This window comes from Orussus abietinus, unplaced genomic scaffold (assembly GCF_000612105.2).
Source record: "Orussus abietinus isolate OABI.00-Male unplaced genomic scaffold, Oabi_2.0 scaffold25, whole genome shotgun sequence".
Classification (NCBI taxonomy): domain Eukaryota; kingdom Metazoa; phylum Arthropoda; class Insecta; order Hymenoptera; family Orussidae; genus Orussus; species Orussus abietinus.
This window is the reverse complement of record NW_019394504.1, coordinates 236,095-255,057: the sequence shown is the minus strand read 5'-3', so window position 1 is coordinate 255,057 and position 18,963 is coordinate 236,095. Positions and strand designations below refer to the sequence as shown.

General features: G+C 51.7%; 1 protein-coding gene across 4 annotated transcripts; it reads right to left on the bottom strand.

Annotated features, from left to right (window-relative positions):
* Window positions 1-1,715: 1,715 nt before the first annotated feature.
* On the bottom strand, window positions 1,716-16,286 carry LOC105697733 (diacylglycerol kinase theta). Of its 4 annotated transcripts, XM_023432560.1 has the most exons (18): window positions 15,821-16,286; window positions 13,473-13,552; window positions 13,295-13,397; window positions 13,008-13,228; window positions 12,741-12,927; window positions 10,812-10,955; window positions 8,406-8,546; window positions 8,057-8,191; window positions 7,862-7,979; window positions 7,598-7,785; window positions 7,300-7,512; window positions 7,089-7,223; window positions 6,829-7,003; window positions 6,419-6,741; window positions 6,060-6,348; window positions 5,817-5,973; window positions 5,497-5,604; window positions 1,716-3,449 (listed from the first exon to the last, which is right to left on the bottom strand). In XM_023432560.1, exons 1-18 carry the CDS (start codon window positions 15,954-15,956, stop codon window positions 3,336-3,338), a joined length of 2,967 nt encoding a protein of 988 aa, XP_023288328.1. In that variant the 5' UTR covers window positions 15,957-16,286; the 3' UTR covers window positions 1,716-3,335. The 4 variants fall into 4 exon arrangements, with proteins under 4 accessions (XP_023288328.1, XP_012276766.1, XP_012276767.1 ...); XM_012421343.1 differs by lacking the exon at window positions 10,812-10,955; XM_012421344.1 differs by lacking the exon at window positions 10,812-10,955 and having other exon boundaries at window positions 12,756-12,927.
* Between the last annotated feature and the right edge of the window lie 2,677 nt (window positions 16,287-18,963).

The window sequence follows — 18,963 nt, the reverse complement described above, 5'->3', positions numbered from 1 at the left end:
GTTAAGGTGAAGTGAAACACGTCGAGGAACTTGACCGACGTCGATAAAGAAGATTTTTCTAAATGCCTACGTCGCCGACGTTGGTTCTTATATCGACAGCTGGGTCGAATTATATTGGGTATTGTACCAAATGGCATATTCCACCTGTCGTTTTCGTACAATAATTATGAAGAAATCGAAGTTCATGCCTTCTGGGCCCTAATTGACTGCAGAGGGACCCCCTGCGCCATCTGTGATTTCCAGGTCAATTCAATTTTCACCCCGAGACGTCGTATTCCCATCATTTTGGCATAGAAGCGCATACAACACTTTTTTTGCCTTTATCCCGTTCAAATGCGAATTTATCGATTACCAGAGTGTTCTAAATTCTCGTAAAATTGACCTGACCCTTTAGTTTCTCATATTAGACCCTTCGATAATTGTATATCGATCGAAATATCAGATCTCGACGCCATTTTGGTTCTTGTCTGGGCTGAGTTAAAAAATTTGGTTGAAAAATCCAAACTTTCAATGTGTCGGGACAATTCTTAGATGATCAGGAGTTATGTGTCAAAGTTTTGGACAGTTTGGCCTAATACCCTTAAAAAAAAGTGTTGTATTCGAATCGACTGATTTGAAGGATGTTTCACTTCACCTTAACAGCACACGACTTCTTGAACCGCCGTTTGTCAAGAAAACCAGGAAGGGAAGGAGCCAGACATCTCCGAAACGTGTCAACGGGTAATTTAAATAGTTTTATTACGATGGTACCTCAGATCGATCCTAAAATCGTGTCGTGTCGCCTTCGAGGAGGCGATCCGAGGAGCGCGTCGCCTCGGGAGCAAGAAGGAGCCAAGAGGTGTTCGTAGCACATTCATTTATTATAGGTAGATTGTTCATAGCTTGTTATTCGTCTATCCGTGTTATAGCAACAGTAATTATTACAGTATTACAGTTTGTTCATATTAACAAAGGCGTGTCCCCTCGTCCTCGCCGGGTCGGCGCCGGGCCGGCGGCGGGCCCGACGCGTCTTCCCAGCTCGCTCTCGAGACATCCAGCGGGGAGGAGTCTACGGGAATCGGTTCGCACCACCTTCCAATATCGTCTCGTCGACTAGGTGCGAGAGCGCGTCTCTACAAGCGCCCTAATAAACACGAAACTAACCCTCTCCGCCGCCCGCGCCCCCGACGCGGCGTCCCCCTCGCGCCGGGCCCGACGCGCGTCCCCACCGAGCCGTTCCGCGCGACCGGCCTTACCCCCTAGACGCTTAATAGTATACGTATGTACATCGTGTATTTGGCACCGAGAACGTCCCTCCGGAAAGCGAACGAGGTGGCCCGCCCCGCCCCGCGGGGACGCCCCGTCGACCGCGATTTCCCGCCGAAGCCCGCGGGGGCGTCCGAGCCGACGAGGCGGCCCCCGACTCCTCGGGGGAGCGAACCCTGGCCGAGGCCCGTTCGAGGTCCCGCGGTCCCGTCTTAGCAGAGGGTGTCCTGGGTTGCGGTCGGCCACCCCCTGCCATGAGTAGAGTTCAAAAATTCTCGGTAAGATTAAATTGGAGGAGGTAACTGTGAAACATACCGTAAGTTACCGGGAAGATTGAGAATTTAAGAGAAAATTTTGTTACTTCTACTTTAGGTTTCTTCGTTTAAATAACTTTTTTTTTCTTTCAATTAACTTCAAAGATCAAGCTAAAGAGTAATAATTACTATTAGAAAATATTGATTATAGGGTGGTATTTACCTCCAGGTAAAAATATTCACGTATGTACAACTTGACGGAAAATTCCATGAGATTTGTTTCAAACGAACTGATATTTTATTCTGCGGCGAAGCGAATGGGAGGTTTTTATTGGCTACGGAGGACGTATAGCGGAAATTCCCCTCTACGATGTTTCTCTATAGCTAATCGAAACCTCTCGTTCGCTCCGTTGAAAAATTCAAATTCTCATAATTTCTCGATAAAAAAGGCTTTGGAGAAGTTACCGGGAATTTCTCTTCGTTTCTGACGTAACTTACCGGATTTAGAACTCTAGCCATGAGCCCCGAGACAAGGACCGCGGGTCGCGGAGCTTCGGCGCGGGCCCGACTCCGCCGGTCGGCGGCGCCACCGTCGCGACTGCCCGCCCGACTTCGACCCCCGCGCGCTTCCCGGCCCGAGGCCGTCGATCCGCTAACTAGGTTAGGTCTTCGCCCATCCTTAAAACTCTTTGGCATAAGTGTCGTAAGATTTACATAATGCTCTCCGCCACGTTACGGTGGAATGTGTCGTACAGCTAGGCGTTCGCGCTCCGGCAAGGCGATCGGATTTTCGGATCGAGTTATCGGAACCGACAACGGCGCGGGACGTCCGGCCCGTCGACGTCCGCCTCGTCGGCGAAAATCGGCCGCCCCTACCTACGAGTTTAACGCGAGGTCGAGGTCGCCTCTTTCTATTACTATTAATCCGCGTTTCCGTTTCCTCTCGCTCTCTCTTTCCCTCTCTTTCTCTCTCTCCCCGATCGGCGTCGAATCGCGTCCTCGATGAGACTCGGACTGCCCGGCCGAATCGTCGCGCGAAACTCGACGACTCGACACCTACTCGTGTAAATATATTGATTATTTAATTGCAAATACCTTGGTATAATAATCGATAACAACCAGTCTCCCTTCCCGTGCGATTTGCGTCCCGTGTGCGCGCGGGTCGCGTCGGGGACGCCCCGACGTCGACCGGCGAGACGGCGGACGAAACGACGGGACGTTCCGCGGTAATCGCTTAACGCCTCCCGTTCCTCGCAAGTACCGCGTACGTATTTCTCGAGGTATCTGCAACGCGCTATGTATACATGGGTGCATATGTATGACGCAACGCAAATACAAAGGGACCGCGAGCGCGTCGAATCGGAAGTCCTCCCGTATCGGCGGTTTTTCTAACGCTGGGCGCACTCCTTTCTAGAAAATAATGATTCATCGGTGGAGCTAGGTAGGATGGTACGGTGTGACGTCACATTGAAAAACGGGATCTACGTCGGTCCCGGTCGTCGACTCGGGGACGGCGAGGTCGCCGGCGGACGCGCGGCGAGACCTCGCGAGAGAGAGAGCGCACTCGACAGCGAGTCAAGGGTCGCGGGTCGCGCGGAGGAGCCCGGGAGGTCCTTCCCGGCGGCCGACCGGGCGCCGACTGGCCTCCGCGCGCTCCTCGCGCGCCCTTATATACCTGGGACGCCTGGCACCCCGCACGACGCTCCGCTACGCGGGGCCCCCGAAAAGGAACCCGAAGAGGCCCCGTTTTTTGGCCTCGCTTTTCCCTCGACCTCTAGTAGATTTTCCTTCGCTTTCCTCGGGGCGAATCCAGAGGAGCCTCGAGGGCGGCCGTGCTCAGAAGACCTCGGAATCCGGCTCGTTCGAGGCCGCTGCCTGCAGGGCCAGTTGCATGCTCGGCTCCGTGTTTCGCCGCTTCATCTTGCCCTTGGTCTTCTTCAGCATCGTGGCCTAGGAAGGGAGAGGATCAGGGGATCGCACACAGGACCTTCAGATACACAAGCCAATACGTTCGAACACGGCCAGGGTATATTGAGTAGAAGGGCAACGACCCGCTCGCGGCAACCAAATTGGGGACGGAAAATCGAGGTACTCGCGCGACCGATTCGTAGGACTTTAACCGTGACATCCACGCACCGATCCTGCCTAAAAGTCGTACCCAGAAAAAAAAAAACGAATTATTCTCACCCTGTCACCTTTCCTCGCACGACTGACGCTAGATCGATAACTTTTATGGGTAGAAAAAAAAAATAAAGAAAAAAACCTGCATCCAACCGGGAACCCCTCTAGTTTCGTCTAATTTATTTCAGCGTTCTACCATCTTCCACGTCTATGCGCGTACACGCGTGTGCGTTAATCGTTACAACGTACTTATTGCTTCCGAATGAAGAAGCCGAAAAGCTCTAACGTCTACTCCTTCGCCTGGCAAACCCGACGAAGTGCTGGACGAGAAAGGAAACGGGCACCGTTTTCTACCGCATTTTCGGACCACGGTCCCATAGCTTCCTAACACGAGAGGGATCGGAGAAAGAGACAGATAGTGAGTGAGAGGGGAAAGAGAGATAACGAGAGAGGAGACGGTCGCGTTCGCAGGAGACAGCGGATGTCGCATGCTCGGAAAACCGATCGCGGCTCGATCGGTCGACGATAGATACACCCCGAGGGGCTATTCGCTCGGAAATCGGAGAAAACGACGTCCTTCTTCGAGGGCCGATCGCCACCGATTTCATAGGACAAACAACGATGTAATTAAATACCGAGGGACGTTCGGCGTGAAAATTTCCGTAACAATGTTTCGGCGATTTTCAGGGATATCCGACGTTCGGCGTGAAAATTTCCGTAACAACGTTTCGGCGATTTTCAGGGATATCCGACGTTCGGCGTGAAAATTTCCGTAACAACGTTTCGGCGATTTTCAGGGATATCCGACGTTCCGCTTGGGATTTCCTTCGAACCGGATCAATCTCCCACGGATTTCGAATAAATCGTATCGGGTCTTATTGCCCCTGGTTTCGAGCGATTTCCGATTTCGTGGGCGAATAACCCCTCGATCCACCCGGAAGAGTTCCCTTGGCCGCTTTTAGCACGGAGGAGTCTAGGCAGAGAGGTTGCCCGACTCGGCGGAACGGAACGAGGAACGACATCGAATGGACCGATTCTATCTGCGAGAGCTGCCGGAATGGCCGTTGGTCTACTCGTCTGTGCTCTTGCCCCCCTCCCCGTTAGCAGGTAGGATCGACGGTTCGGTATTCCGACGCTTGATCTTATTTTTCTTCAACATGGTAGCCTGGAGTGAACAGAGGAACAAGGAGTCATTAGTAGAGTGCGACTGGGCGGAAGGGAGGACGCATGCGCTCGCGGACCATCGGCCTTTGGATTTGGGTAACGCCCTGGCGGGATTACGCGCGATCGCGAGACGAGGTACGTGGGGATCTACTTCTAGGATGTACGGGATAGTTCTCCGTCGAATCGGATTTACGTGCCACGTTCGATCGGTCGTTATCACAAAGGAAACTCGGTATCACGAGCGAAGCGCTGGACGGTGCAGTGTGGCGGCCCTGGAGCGCCGCTACGTGAAATAAGCTGGAGTCTACCGTGCCGATTACGGTGTGCAGAGTGCACTGTATCAACGATGAAAAGAGTGTCATGGTTTGGCTTCACGGTAGCTAGGAATCGAAGAATGGACCTGGGGATCCGTTTCAAATGATTCCTTTACGCGGAAGATGCGCTTCGATACTTGGGAATGGACAATCTCGGGCTCGGCTAAAGCGGCTGGCGTGAATCGCCCTTAGGGTCTCTTCTGATTTTTCTTTCTCGCTCGTGGCTTGGTCGGACTCGATCGAGAAGCTCGGAAATGAGAGTCAAAGCGTGCGTGCATTTTCTTTTCTCGCCTAGAGATACGTGCGTTGCCTATGAAGGTGTGCACTCTCGGATATCTACACCATACCGTCCATCGCATCTGGGAAAACTCAGGGCCTAAATGCAGCAGGAAGCTTACCTTCAGTGCCGACTTCAGGACCACGACGTTCCCTGGACTTTGAATCCACGGCTCGCCGTCCACTTGCACCGCTATGTCCGAATATAAATGGATTTTTATGTGACCTCCCTGGAAACAGTGCCATTGTTATCGGAATGATTTTCCAGGTTGACGAATTTCAAGACTTACGGCTTCACCGGGGACGATCACAGAGGGCATAAGGTGAATTAAGGGGTCGGCAAAGGAGAGGGAATATCGCAGGGAGGTAGAAGCAAGATTTAAGGGAAACGGGATCACGGAGTTTATGCGATAAATAAATATTTAACAAACGTTTCGACAACCTGAGCTATCCTCATGGCGGTGCGAAGACCAGATTGAATCTGCCCCAAGTGCACCACCCCCGTAACGCCGACGACCTCCAACATCCCGTCCCAGTGATTCGGCTTATTGAACTGATCCTCCTTGTCCTGTCCCCAAGGATTCGCTCCCGAGCCCCAGCTGATTTGCGGAAAAGAAGGGCCACGATGAACAATTTGGACCGGTACTCTGGACGCGGGTTAAAAAACGTCTTGCCTCGGGACTACCTTAGAATATTGAGAATGATGATGCCTTCGACTTGCGGAAGATCCACCACCCGTCCGTCAACTTCCAGCCGAATTTCCCTGTGCAAGTCTTTGCACGGTTTCCTCCCGACCATCTTGCGCAGACCCATTTTCACGTAGACACCTTTGTTACGAAACCGACTGTTGAATTTGTTCGGATTCTCCTCTCGTGCATTGTGAAAATCGAGGCACAAGTCCGCGTCGATTCCGATCCCGAAGTAATTATTCATCACGAATATCTGTGTATTGTCTTCGCTGGTCGACCCAACTCCTAAAAACCGCAAAAGCGTGTGAACCTTTGTGTTTTAGAAATTTCCCCTCTCGTGCGGTACCTCCTTTACCTGCAGGGTTGGCCACTTGTTGCGACTTGTCTTCCTTTTCTTCGGGGTGGAAAACTACCGTCCATCGATCCAAGGTTATCTCTTCGGCATCGATGACGTCTCGCAGAAGACTCAGGGGGTCCTCGGCTCCGGTGTATCCCGAACCCCAGCGTAATACGCGCGCAAGATCGTTTCCGGTACCAAGTGGAACAATTGCGCATGCAGGCGACGAGCACTCGCTGTCCTGGCCGACGTTGTCCAGGCATTGTAACACCCAGCCGATCGTACCGTCCCCGCCGCAAACTAAGATTTTGTAATTCTTTATGTGCCGAAAGACGTATAGCCTGAAAATAAAAAATATTAGAGACAATAACTCGATTGGCATCCAAAACGGCAAGGGCCTCGCTGCAAGTAGGGTGTAGAAGACTCACCCCGGAAGAGGTCCGCCATTGTCCAAGTCGAATACTTGGTAGGGATTTAAGAGTTTACGAAAGCTAGAGATCAACTCAAGTCCCTGGCAACCACCAGATTTAACGTTTACGAATACCAGTAATGGGTGAACACCAGGTGGTACCATGCTTGGCTCGATACTGGGCAGGAGCATCACTGAAAATAATTAACAACGTCTGTCTCCGATTCGAGGTAACAAGGAGCGAATCGTGGTTCTCTAAAACGTTTCCCCAATGCTCACCTAAGAGATGTTTGTCCTCGTATTTGGATTCCCGCAGTGCGTACAACGCCTTGACCGCCGTATTCGAGTCCTCGTATATAATGACCATCGATCCGTACTCGTAATAAATGGGACCGATGGACGAAAACTTATTTTCTGATAAGGCAAGAAATGGTAACGTTTAGTAACGAGGAGTGTGAGCGATCGGTCATCTCGAGAACTAGTGGTTTACCTTTTCCTAAGAATTCGGTCAACATGTTCTCGTAATTGCGCTCGGACAGATTCGGCGGTAAGTTCCCAACGAAGAGAGCGAGATTGGGACCGTGAGGGTCCTGCTTAAGTTGGAGGTAAAATCGCATCAATTCCATTTGTCTAATCGAATCCTTCCCTAATTGTTTGACGATCTCCCACGGCTTCTCTTCCCTCGAGAGCACCCGCTCCGAAACTAAAACGAAACGCCGTCGATCGGATTATTTCCGAAGCGTTAACAGATAGGAAAAAAGAAAAAAAATGAAGGAACGAGCACTAACCACCCCGGTCCAAAAGAATTTCACTGCATCGGTAATCTTCGCAATTGATGTCCTGCAACCCGAAACGATGAAGAGCCTCGCGAATCAGGTCGTCGACAGTGGTGGTTTCCGTAACGGGTACCAAACAGAAGGACTCCGAAACTTGCAATTTCCCTGGATAGACTCTCACTTCTCCGCTGTCGTTATCCCTGAAGAAACGTACAAGAGTTTAGATCGCTTGGCGAAAAATCGAGGATCGTCCTTCGACCCGAAATCGTAACTTACTTAAACCTGAGGAAGACAGCGGGACGCTTGCCTTCCATTCGATGTAAATTTTGCACCGGTAACGGGTCGCACAGGGGAGTCTCGTCCGGGGCGTACAAATCGGTTAAGTAAAAATTGCCTGAAATGAATGATTAATGTGTAAACCGAGGGGCCATTGTCACGGCCCACTGGAGGCGTCCCCGTTAACGAACGTACTCGGATCTTTTGTAATGTGAAACGCTCGGAGGGCCGACGTAAGAATTTGCTCCGTGGTAGCTTGTCGGGACACCGTGACAACTCGAAAGATGCGCCTTCTCAAAGAATTGTTGCCATCGTACACCTTCATCGTCTCTGAAAGTGTAATAATGGTACATGAATCGCGGTGTCATCGAGCCTCTTCAATTATACGTTAAGACCCTCGAATCGGTATTTTCCCCTCGTCCTTTCGACCAGGTGAGAACGAGTCTCGTCGGGTATCCTAGTCCTAGGTCGGCGCATCTTTCCTTCTAGATCTTCGTTCGTGACGTCGCGTTCTATTCGAGTATAACCTTTTTAGGAGCGATACCTTCGTCCCCTCGTTCCTTATCGTCCTTTTCCTTCGGAGACCTGGGATCACGGCCGTGGGTTCCGCTCGACTGTGCCGGCTCGTCGGCCGCATCGCGGTATCGCGTGTCGTTGCTGCTGAACTCCTCGGATATGCTTCGCGCTGCGGAAAAGAGGTCATTTTTAAAGGTTCCAGGTCAAAGAAACTGCAAGTCCGGACTACGAGGTTCCAGATAAAGGGCGATTTCGGTTACCGGCTCGGGGAGGATCAAAAAGTATCCTCTGATTCCATTTCGGCTGGATCACCGCCCTCCCGGCTTAAACCAGTAGTACCCCTCCACGTTTATAATTACCAATTACCGGCTCGTTCCCCATGTTCGCGGACAAATTTTTCTCTCTAGCAAATTTCCCTTGGAAATAATTCCACGCCCGAAGAAAAATTCCAGGTGGCAAGAAGCGACCAACGGTGCTGGGAATCTAATTATCGCTCGATTGTTTCGGTTTACCGGAAAAAAATTAATAAATTAATAAATTAATGTTCAAACCTTTAGAAATTTGTCCGCGAACTTGCATGGCACAGAAAAAGGACTGAGTCTCGAAGGAGAGTTTCGAGAATGCCGAACGCGAGGATACTACTGCCTTTATCTCTCTTCTAGTCGTTTTCTAATTAAGGTGCTGATCCTCTTACCATCGATAGGCTTACGAAGGTTCTTTCGAAGCACAGATATTAGGGGTGCTCAGTGGCATTCCTGCTCTCGACTTCACAGCACATTGGTCTGATAAGCGTGACAGAATCTCACACGGCATCCAGCGGGCTGAGTGACAGCGCATGCAACGAAGCGAAACACGTCTACATGCTAAAAACGAGATGGCCAATAACGAAATATTGAAGAAACAATGTGAAAGGGCGCACGTTCAAATAAACTGCTCGATTTAAACAACACTTAGAACGAAAGCGTGCGTTTTGAGAAACTGTGCTGCGTTCCTTGCGCTCCTGCGTCCAGAGCTCGTTCCTCCATTAATTAATTCCGTTTTTAAATCATCCCCTCGGCACACATTATTTTTTATTCACAACGAGAACTTCCTGATCATCCGGAAATTCAATTTTTAAAGTCACACCTCTGGTCGTAGGAGCACGTATTGCGGTGGAGGAGGGTATACGTACAATGCGATGTGGCACAGAGAAGCGAACACGCTTTAAAGTACACGAAGCAATTTTCTAAGATGTACGTGAAGTACGGTGTACGATGAGAATGTATCAAAGTGTTAAAAAAAAAATTTCAATAATAAATTCGAGATTTTATCCCGATCCAAATCAGTGAATACCTGTCCCAGGTACGTCGGTAATTCTCTGAAAGGAGACACATCGAGGGGAGTTCGCGGGTGTTGGCTTCACTCAATCTTTTTTTACATCGAAAAACCTTTTGCCATTCTCTAGTCACATCGAAACCGTATCCTCGGATAAAACATGATCTCATGACCGTGCAGGGATCGATATGCCTTTTGTAAAAGCTGCAAATCGTAAAAAGAAAGGACGAATCGCACCGACCGGATTCCCCGTGGACTATAAAAGTATCGAATCCCTCCAAGCAATCGATTACCATTTTTCCGTAAGATCCACGCGATTCCGCGACCAGCTCGGGAAGCTTAGTGGCGAAAAAGTTAAACTCGGTTAGGTCGCACAGCCCTCAAACGGAGGAAGTTCATTTTTCATCGCGGCCGTGTATAAACCGGCGATGAATTCTGCCGTCCTTGTATCGAATCGGCCCGATGAAAAAGTAAGTTCCACCTGGCGATCAAACCGCTCAATCCGAAGGACGAATTTCCAAAGGTTTAGTTTCACCTATAACGTGTTACGTGCCTCCGGCGTTGTCGTTAACTCAAAAGCCTCCGGTGGAAACACCTCGAGAAACCCCGCCAGGCCGACATTAATTTCAATACCAGTTCCTTGATCAACGAGGTGCCGAATTAACGAGGGATCTCGGAAGTAGTTTCCATCGAGGGTGACGATACATAGAAGCATTGTAAACTTTGAAAAAGGAAGAGCGTCGTTCGGATGAGTCTACCGACTAGTCACTGGTCTAAGTAACAATACGTACGCGAAGTCATAACAGCTACGGTTAACGGAGAGAATTTTTTGGCGCCATCATTGCCACGCGTCGTCGCGCTTTCAACCCTTTGCCTTTACAATGACGGACTCGTCACCCGGGTCGATCTAAATCGACCGGCAAGGGGTTAAGAATGCCCCATTTCCCTTCGTTCTTCCATCGAGGGCAGAAAACATTCCCGAGGCGCGAAAACGCGGAAAAGTAATCGGCCGCCAACTAAGTCTCCCCGCAACGTGGTCCGAATAAAGAGCGCAGGTATATCTCTAATAGTCGGTACGCTCACACACATGGTTGCACGATGACGATAATAATCTAAGTACCTCGAGCATAAGGAGGGGAAGCATGACAATTTCCATGGCAGCTACGTGGCAAAACTAGTGAAAGGCGCCTCAAAGCTTCGGCCAGGTGGCCTGCACCCCCGATTTGTTCGCTCTCGGCGAAATCGAATCGCTCGCCGGTGAAATCTTCAAATAGAAGCAGACGGTGGTCCGAATTCTTTAAAAGGCTCGCCTTTTAGGACGACGGTCTTCTAAGCGATCTCCGTAGCGACCATCGCGTCGTCTCGAGTGTCACTTTAAACCTACGTATCTCCTGGTTTTCATAACTTTCCACGTTAATTGCGACAATTAGCTCGAGTGGCCATTGATAGTGAGTGCAAATGAATGATCGAATGGCGACTGTTTTTCCAAAGGGAACGGATATTCGACATGCCATGGAGAAAAGATCTTAAAAACGTACACAAAGCTCGATTAAGTATGTACGTGTAATTATCGAAGTTCACGTGCAAGGAGCCGTCCTCTAGTTAAAGAAATCGATCTATTCTACATCGGCTGCGAACTCTTCGACTAGGTTGTGATTTAGCCCCGATCGGAAGGAAATTCGATCCGGGCTCGGGGTTGGGAGCGATACGATTCTGTAGAAAAAAAAAAAAGAAATAAAAAAATGTAAAGGCGTAGTTCATCCCCGTGACTACTTAGGGCCGTCCTTAGACAAATTGCACCTTCGAGCTTTCGCGAGGTTCGTAAATACTCCAGGGAGAAAAAGAGGAACGAGTATACGGAACGGAAGATGGTATCTTTCTCGTACAGCCTTGTTCGCCCCTTATGTAAAGACGGCCCTGTACCTACCCTTGCAGCACCGAGCACCTTTACGGGTCGCTGACTTAACGGTGTTAGTGCAGTAAACTAGACATTAGACTTCATAATCGTGCAACAGTGCGTAATAAAAGAGAGGAAACGCGACGACTGACAGATCCGAATGGTTACGGATATACTCATGGGGACCGAACGACACGGCAAAGTTTCTTATCTCGGGCGACAAAGGAGAGCGAGAGCGATTAACGTTCGGTCGAGAGAGTCTCGAAAGGGATTAACCAATTCCGAGGAGGCGAAATTCATAAATAAGAAGAGTCCTCCTCTTCGACGTCCGCCCCGGGTCGACCTTTCCAGCCTTAAATTAGTACATATTTTATCTACTTTTCTCTTTACTGGGAATTCTTTTCAGCTCCAAATAAAAATTAATAACAGAGACTAGAGCTCGGTCCGGAGCGAAATTCAAAATATGCTCGTACGGTAAGAACCCGACATGCCCAAATCGATTTTTAAAACGAATCGTGTCATCGTTAACGCACCGTACGGACCCTCGGACGCCGCCGATGAAAGAGGACTTTCGTAGGAGGCGGGACTCTTTGTAAAATCACCGCGTAATATTACAGAGACAGTAAATCAATAACGAAGTACGTGACCGTGCACGTTCCGCAAATCGCTTCACCGGGTGATCCTTTAACCGTTTGTCTCGCCGAGCAACATTAAACCGGGGCGATCGTTCCTCGTTATTCGCATCCTCGTTCAAGGGAACATCCGTGAAACCTCGGTCCGCTCGTTAGTAGGGTGGCAAAAACAAGAAGAGGAAACAACGACAAGACGCCCGTTTCTCTCTCCTCTCGGACGGCGAGTCGGTTTGAGGTGTCGGCGAAGAATTACCCCCGTTCCACTTGTTTGCAAATCAGTGAAGGGTCTTGGTCTAAACGGATCGATCGAACCTCGTCTATCGCAAAGTGAAGCTGACGCATATAATTATCGTTCCGTCAGGGCTCCTCCTGAAACGAAACAATCGGCGCCTCCACTCTTCCAATCGTGTATTACGTCCCATCGTATCTCACGATACGTCGGATTACTTTGCGACAGGATATGTATATCTACGCCATGACACTCTACTCGCTATCGTGAACGTAGGAGGCAGACACTTACGGCAGGAATACTCACGCGCCAGGACTTCCTTACGTCGTACTTGCACTCCAATGATGGCTTCCATGGGAACCTCGGTGCGTGGGATGCTGACTGCGTGGGGCGGCAGGTAGATCGGTTTCAGACAGCCAAACGTGCATTCCGGGATCTTGACAACGGTGTGCATGGTCTTGTAACAGTACGCGTGCGACTGGAAGGACAAAGGGCACCGTATCAATCGCGAGACGACGGAGAAGGCGCCGAAGAGGTCCTTTTCGTTATTCTCCTCACCGTGACGCCGCACCACTCGCAGCGGATTCCTGAGAGGCACTCGGCGGAAAAGCATCCTTTCTTGCAGACGACGCATTTCGAGCTACTAGGGAGGTTTCCTTCGCGCCAGTGATGCGTGTGCTTCACTGACGCCAAGTCCTTCCCAGGTAGGTACGTCGCGTTCTCCTTGCAGTCCGCCACCGCGAAATCCTGGCAGTCGGTGTGCACGAAGTACTCGCATACTGGACAGAGAAATTCACGGGGATGGGTGTCTCCTAGCTCTTTCAGGATCTACCTCTAGGACTTACTTTCGCAGTGGATGGACAGATTGTCCTCCAACCGCTTCCGACACACGTTGCAGAATTTCTTCTTGTGGTGTGCCTGCTCGGACCAGCAGTGCGCCACAGGGTTCTGAAAGGACGGGATCGGTTGTTAACAGGGTGCACCAAAAAATCTGCAGATTAATTTAACGCAGTTGTTTCTTACCTTAATCAGGCTTGCCGCGATGCTGGAACAGGGAGAGACGACGGCCTTAAGACAGCGATCGTGCACCACGAAGTTGCACACTGAAACATTAAAATTAAACGGAATTAACGATCAGCAGGGTACAGAGGGGAGGATACGATATCCAAGTCCGATATTATAATATTATTTCGAGCTACCGACGGCGAGACCGACGCTTATATCGAGAAGTCGCGTCTCGGTAAAAGCCATCCGTATCCCCCGGTAAAAGAAAGAAAAAATCGCAACTAATGACACCTCTTGTAAGTAGCCTGGCCGTCCCGGTTGGTCTCGACGCTCAGTGTTCGTTATTGACATTATCGGTGCTCAATGGCGTGCTGGAACAATGCCACCGAACAATTGGCTGGCATAACAAAGCGCGGCAGACCGGCAACACGGACCGCCGAATGGGAGACATTACGTCCGACTTTTCGCCGATATCGTATCGTTTTTCCTGAATCTTTTCCGCGAGTCCGGAGCGAAAGGAAGCGGCCTCGATTTTCCCGCCAACCTCGACATTACGTGACGCGACCGGGAGACTAATCCTCGTATTAAAAAGCAACGCCTTTGACTCGGTTAACTGCAAGAACTTTCTCCGCTCATCCGGTACGATTGGCCCTCGTAGGCCCAATTTTCCAAATTTCTAAAATTCAGAATCCCACAAATTCGACGAAGGTACGAGATTTTAGGTGCTCTTCCGAGGAACGAATCTCACATATTTCCCATAAATTTGCGAATCGGATAATATTGACATCGATATTAATAATGTCGTTGTCAGGTACGTGGAGTTTTTCGGTGGCTAACGTGGAAGCGGGGGCATTGGAAGAAGTTATGCAACGTTTTCAGCCTCTTGATCACGGGTCTGTCCAGTTTGGTGGACGTGGAAAGGACGGAACGAACAATCGAGGGTTGGAGGGCGCACTGACGTCACAGGGCTGCTGGAAAAGCGAAGGCGACTGACCGTGATTGGCCGATGGACGGGGAGCCGAGTCTATAATTAAGGGGGTTCGAAAGGGCAGGAAGGAGTTCTTCCGAAATTTCAGCGACACTTTTCCGCCCGACGACACCACCGAGAGGCGGTTCCCCTTTCCGTAAAACGATTCCTTCCATCCGGCCATGGAATCGAGATGCACGGTGGGAGTCAAAGTGGGCGCCGGGATCCCTCCAAAAATTCGACTCCAAACGGCAAACCGAAATTTCTCCGGCGAGGGGAAGAGTCGGGAGCACCTTCTTCTTTATCGGATCCCGGCACTCCACCTCGAAGCGATCCCACACGAGAGTGGAAACGGGAGACCCCACGGATCGGGGCGGTTTCAGGGAAGCTCGAGGCGCCTCCACTCGAGGGGCGAATCGGAATTTATTCGCACCCTTGCGGCCCTTTCAGAGGTCTACGCTTATTTTCCAGCGGATAACGGAAGCACGGTGCACGGTAAATAAAAATCATTATCGATCCACCGTGCAACGTCATTACGCGAATTTTCCCGACATCGTTCTTATATCTCCTTCAACGATGGAGACGCGACGAGTCTCGGCGATCCCCGATCGGCCTTCATGGAAATTCCGGAGTTAATAATTTTTTAAATCTCTAATTTCTCTTCGGATCTTCCCTCTTCGCGTCCTCCGTCCTCGTCTTCGGGGTCTCCCGTCGCCGAGAGTCGTCTCTTCGCGTTCCAGCTCCCACCAGGCCACCTATTTCACCCCCGACGTCCTAACGAACGGATGGCACGTCGCATCCGACATCGTGCTCTCCTCCCAGAGATGACAAATCGGTATTCATCCGTCGATCCTCGTTGCTCCCCACTCCTCGCCCTTCCTCACCCCTCTCACCCCTTTGGTCTCGCGTTCACCGCTCCCCACCTCACCCCCTCGATCAATGCTCGCGAGTGCCGCGATGCGCGCACCCTCTGCCCTCTGTTTCTCCTCCTGCTTCGTGGCCGTCGGGGCCTCTCTCGATGCGCGCCCCTTCGTTCCCGGAGCGCGGCGTCGACGGGCCCCGTCGGGCCCGAGTCCCGAAGCCAGAGCCAGGCGTCCTCCTTCCCACCCACCGCGCGAATCCCACCCTCGGAAAGCGGACGCGACCCTGAATGGGCACTTTCCATTCATCGCCCGTTGGAGGTCAGCCAGGTTTGGCCTGCCGCGAGCGAGCGAAGGTCCCGAGGAGTCGACATTTCGTTACTCCGCGGTTATCGATCAGGGCAGCGTAATCGCGCTATATGTCCATGGCGGGCGCGATCGGGCCCGGGCGGCGGGACTTCCGGCCGGTCCCCGGGGCCCGAGGGGAAGCCGGCCGCCAGGGTGGGTTTCGGGGCTCGCCGCTCCTCCTGGCGTCGTACCGTCGCAGATGAACCCCGGCTGAATGATGCCCCAGAGTATGTCGGTGCAGCTGTGGCAGTAGGTCGGTTTGTGAAACGTCCTCTTACTGAAGCTGTGCCCGTGACTGGCCGGAGGCTCGGCCGGGGCCGACGCCATGATCCCCGATCCACCGCGGCACCGTTCACGCCAGATTTTCACCGTGAGGCCGCACTGCTCGCACCTCGCATCGATGACACTCGCTCTCTCTCTCTCTCTCCCTTTCTCCCTCTCTTTCTCTCTCTCCCTCGCTCTCCCGCTCGCCCGTTTACATGGCTACGTGATCTCGCAGCCGTAGGCGAGCATCTCGATGTCCAGGGGAGTCCTCGCCGCTCTCAGTTACATGCCCGTGGCGCATTTCCGGATGCTTGCCCGCAGCGTACCGTACCCTCCTCGCGGCCGAGCATCACTGGGCCGAGTGGACCGAAGCTCGGGCCGCCGCGCATCCGAGATACGGTGCGGGCGCCGGACGGCTGCACTGCCAGCGGCCCGCACGCGCCACCCGACCGGCACCCCAGCGCCGCCAACCGACCCCACCGCGCCCCGAGCGACGCCAGCGCCACCCAAGCCGCCGGCCGTGAGCCGAACCCTCGGAGTTCGAAAATTCTCAACGTTAAATCGGAGAAGATAACCGCCCCGGTAACCGGGATACGTCCCGCGGGTTACCGAGAATATCGACTCCTTGGGAGAACGTTCATCTTTTATTTATACTTTAGGCTTCTACCTCGTTTTTTGTCGCGCTCGAGTCATCGGCCCCCACCGGACCGGGTTGCCGGTTGGGACGATAAACTTTCGACGGGGCTGGAATTTTCTCGGGACGTTCGGCGAATAGGATTCGACGGACGGCAGGGCGATCCGTCGTCCTCTCGGTGAAGGTCTTCGAACGCGCTTGAAACTTGCCGCGACAAATCGAGCGCGCAAACGTCCTCTAGGATTCGATTGGCGAATCGTTTCCTGGCTTAGGGAAGGTCCTCCGCGCCTGCGCGGGGCGACCATCAAACATGGCGGCGCCAATCGGATCGACCGGCGCGAACTACCGACTACGTAGTAACCGTTTTTCCGAAATATTAGCGAAAAATGATAAAAACGAATAAAAAAAAAACGATCGACCGCAGAGGCCATCTCGTTCGAGCTTGCGCTATCAGGGGCTTGGGCACGATTTGGATGAAACGTTGAAAACCTTTCCGCAGGTATTTAAGGTTAGCTCGAGCTCGGTTCCTTTGCTTCGATGCGGAACCCGAGGGGCGTCGATTGTACTTCGTGCCGAATAATACATGACCACTGCTCCGGCTATGCCTCGAGCGACCGGGTCTTTTTTCCTTTCTTTGGCCCGGCCTTTTGGCCATGCACCATTTAAACCGGATATACCGCGAGTCTCGTTTTAAGATCTACGAGAAGGTTCCTCTCATAACGGGGGCAATTAAGCCAAGCATGCCAATAATCGTAGATCCGTTCGGATCCGGGAAGAGATTGGTCGAGGTAAGACTTAGCAGAAGTTCGCGCGTCTTTTAAAAATACGCCACTCAACCCACGTAAAAATATGTTTCGACAATAAGCATCGGGGCTCGCACGTGATCTCTTCGCGAGTGCGAGTCGAAATTCCCAATGCTGCCACCCACGCGCAGCCCGAGCGGGACGGCCGTTCTAGGTGGACCGGAGGAAGAATTCGTCGCCGGCCGAAATCTTTCTCCGACTCGTCGGACTTTTTATTTTTACTCTCCGAAGGGAAGAAGCCGCGTACTCGGGGAGCGCGTCCCGCTGCGGAGTCCGCGCCTGCGCGGGAGACGCTCCATATTCCCGAGCGAGGAAGCGTCGGCGCCCCGGAGTGACGTCAGGCCACGTAACCTGTATCGCTTCGGTTCACCCCGAGGAAGAGATCCTTCGAAACCGCTGGAAAACCTAAACGCCTCCCAATATTTATTCAGAAAATCCTAATCAACTTAACGGACGAGTCTCTCGAAGGCCCTCCAAAAATACGGAGTATACCTCCACGCGCTTCATCCACGACCCTAAATATGCGTATCGATAAGGCGAATTTTTTTTCCCACGACCCGAAATATGCGTATCGACGAGCGAATGATTTCGTCCGCAGACTCCTGTCGAAGGGCAGGACGCGTAACGTGGAAGATTAGGTGCCACGATATCGAATCGTCCGTCGTTCGATACAGGGTCGAACTCGTTATCTCATCCCCGTAAAGTCTCGGCTACAGGGGGACATATTTCGGCGTAAATCGGAAAGCTCCTTCCCCGAGTGACGTTCTCGGCTCCTCGTCGTCCCTCCGATCCGGCCGTCGCGTATTCTTGACCGAAATTCCCTCTCGGGGAAACTGGGCCAGCGAGGAAACACCGTCCGTGACGTCACGACGACCGATCGCGGAACGCGACGACGCGCTGAGAGCTCGCCGACGAACGTTCCAGATTTTAAGACAGTTTCCAATGCACGGCCGAGAGGGCGGCACGACGCCGGGGAGACCGGGTATCCTTCCCGTCCGACGAATCGATGCCCGAAACCACTCGTCCTGAGAAAAACTCGAGGAATTTCCGGACAATTAGTAGAGAGCTCGCGACATAGTCGGACGTATCGATCGGCGATTGATCGCACGTCCTCCACTTATACCTGCCGTTTGCACCCCAACGCTGTAAATAAAAAAAAAAAATGTACAAAACGGAACTACTCGGTTCCATCAATTCGAAGCCGCTAATGACCGACGGTGGTCGACGCCGCGTAAAGAACGAGAGAAAAAAATATGTAAAGTAGCCGGGCACCGAGGGAAAAAAAATGGGTCACAGAAAAAAAAACAGCGGTAGAGTCCGTAGCAGGTCCATGCACCACGTAAGAAACGATTTCGGAATGTCTTCGATATTGTATCGCGGCTTGCCGTTCTTCAAACTGGGTCATGTCTACAATATTGCCAACGCGCGTTCCGTTTTGGGGCGAAACACGTGACGCAATTTGCGGCAGCTGCAATTACACTTTCGCTGTCATTTCGCATGATTTTACGGATGTAATACTTATTTCGATCGTTCGAAGATTCCACAATACGAGGAAATGGTAATTTCTCGGATTTTATAATTAGGCCGTGGGACATATTTTTACCGTGCCGTAACATTCGAGGTACTTATCGGG

Coding starts and splice junctions, on each gene's coding strand:
- LOC105697733 (XM_023432560.1), bottom strand. CDS start 15,956: ATGGCGTCGGCCCCGGCCGAGCCTCCGGCCAGTCACGGGCACAGCTTC. Junction 13,398..13,472: donor TCGCGGCAAGCCTGATTAAG/GTAAGAAACAAC, acceptor CCGTCCTTTCAG/AACCCTGTGGCGCACTGCTG. Junction 6,742..6,828: donor AATGGCGGACCTCTTCCGGG/GTGAGTCTTCTA, acceptor TTTTATTTTCAG/GCTATACGTCTTTCGGCACA.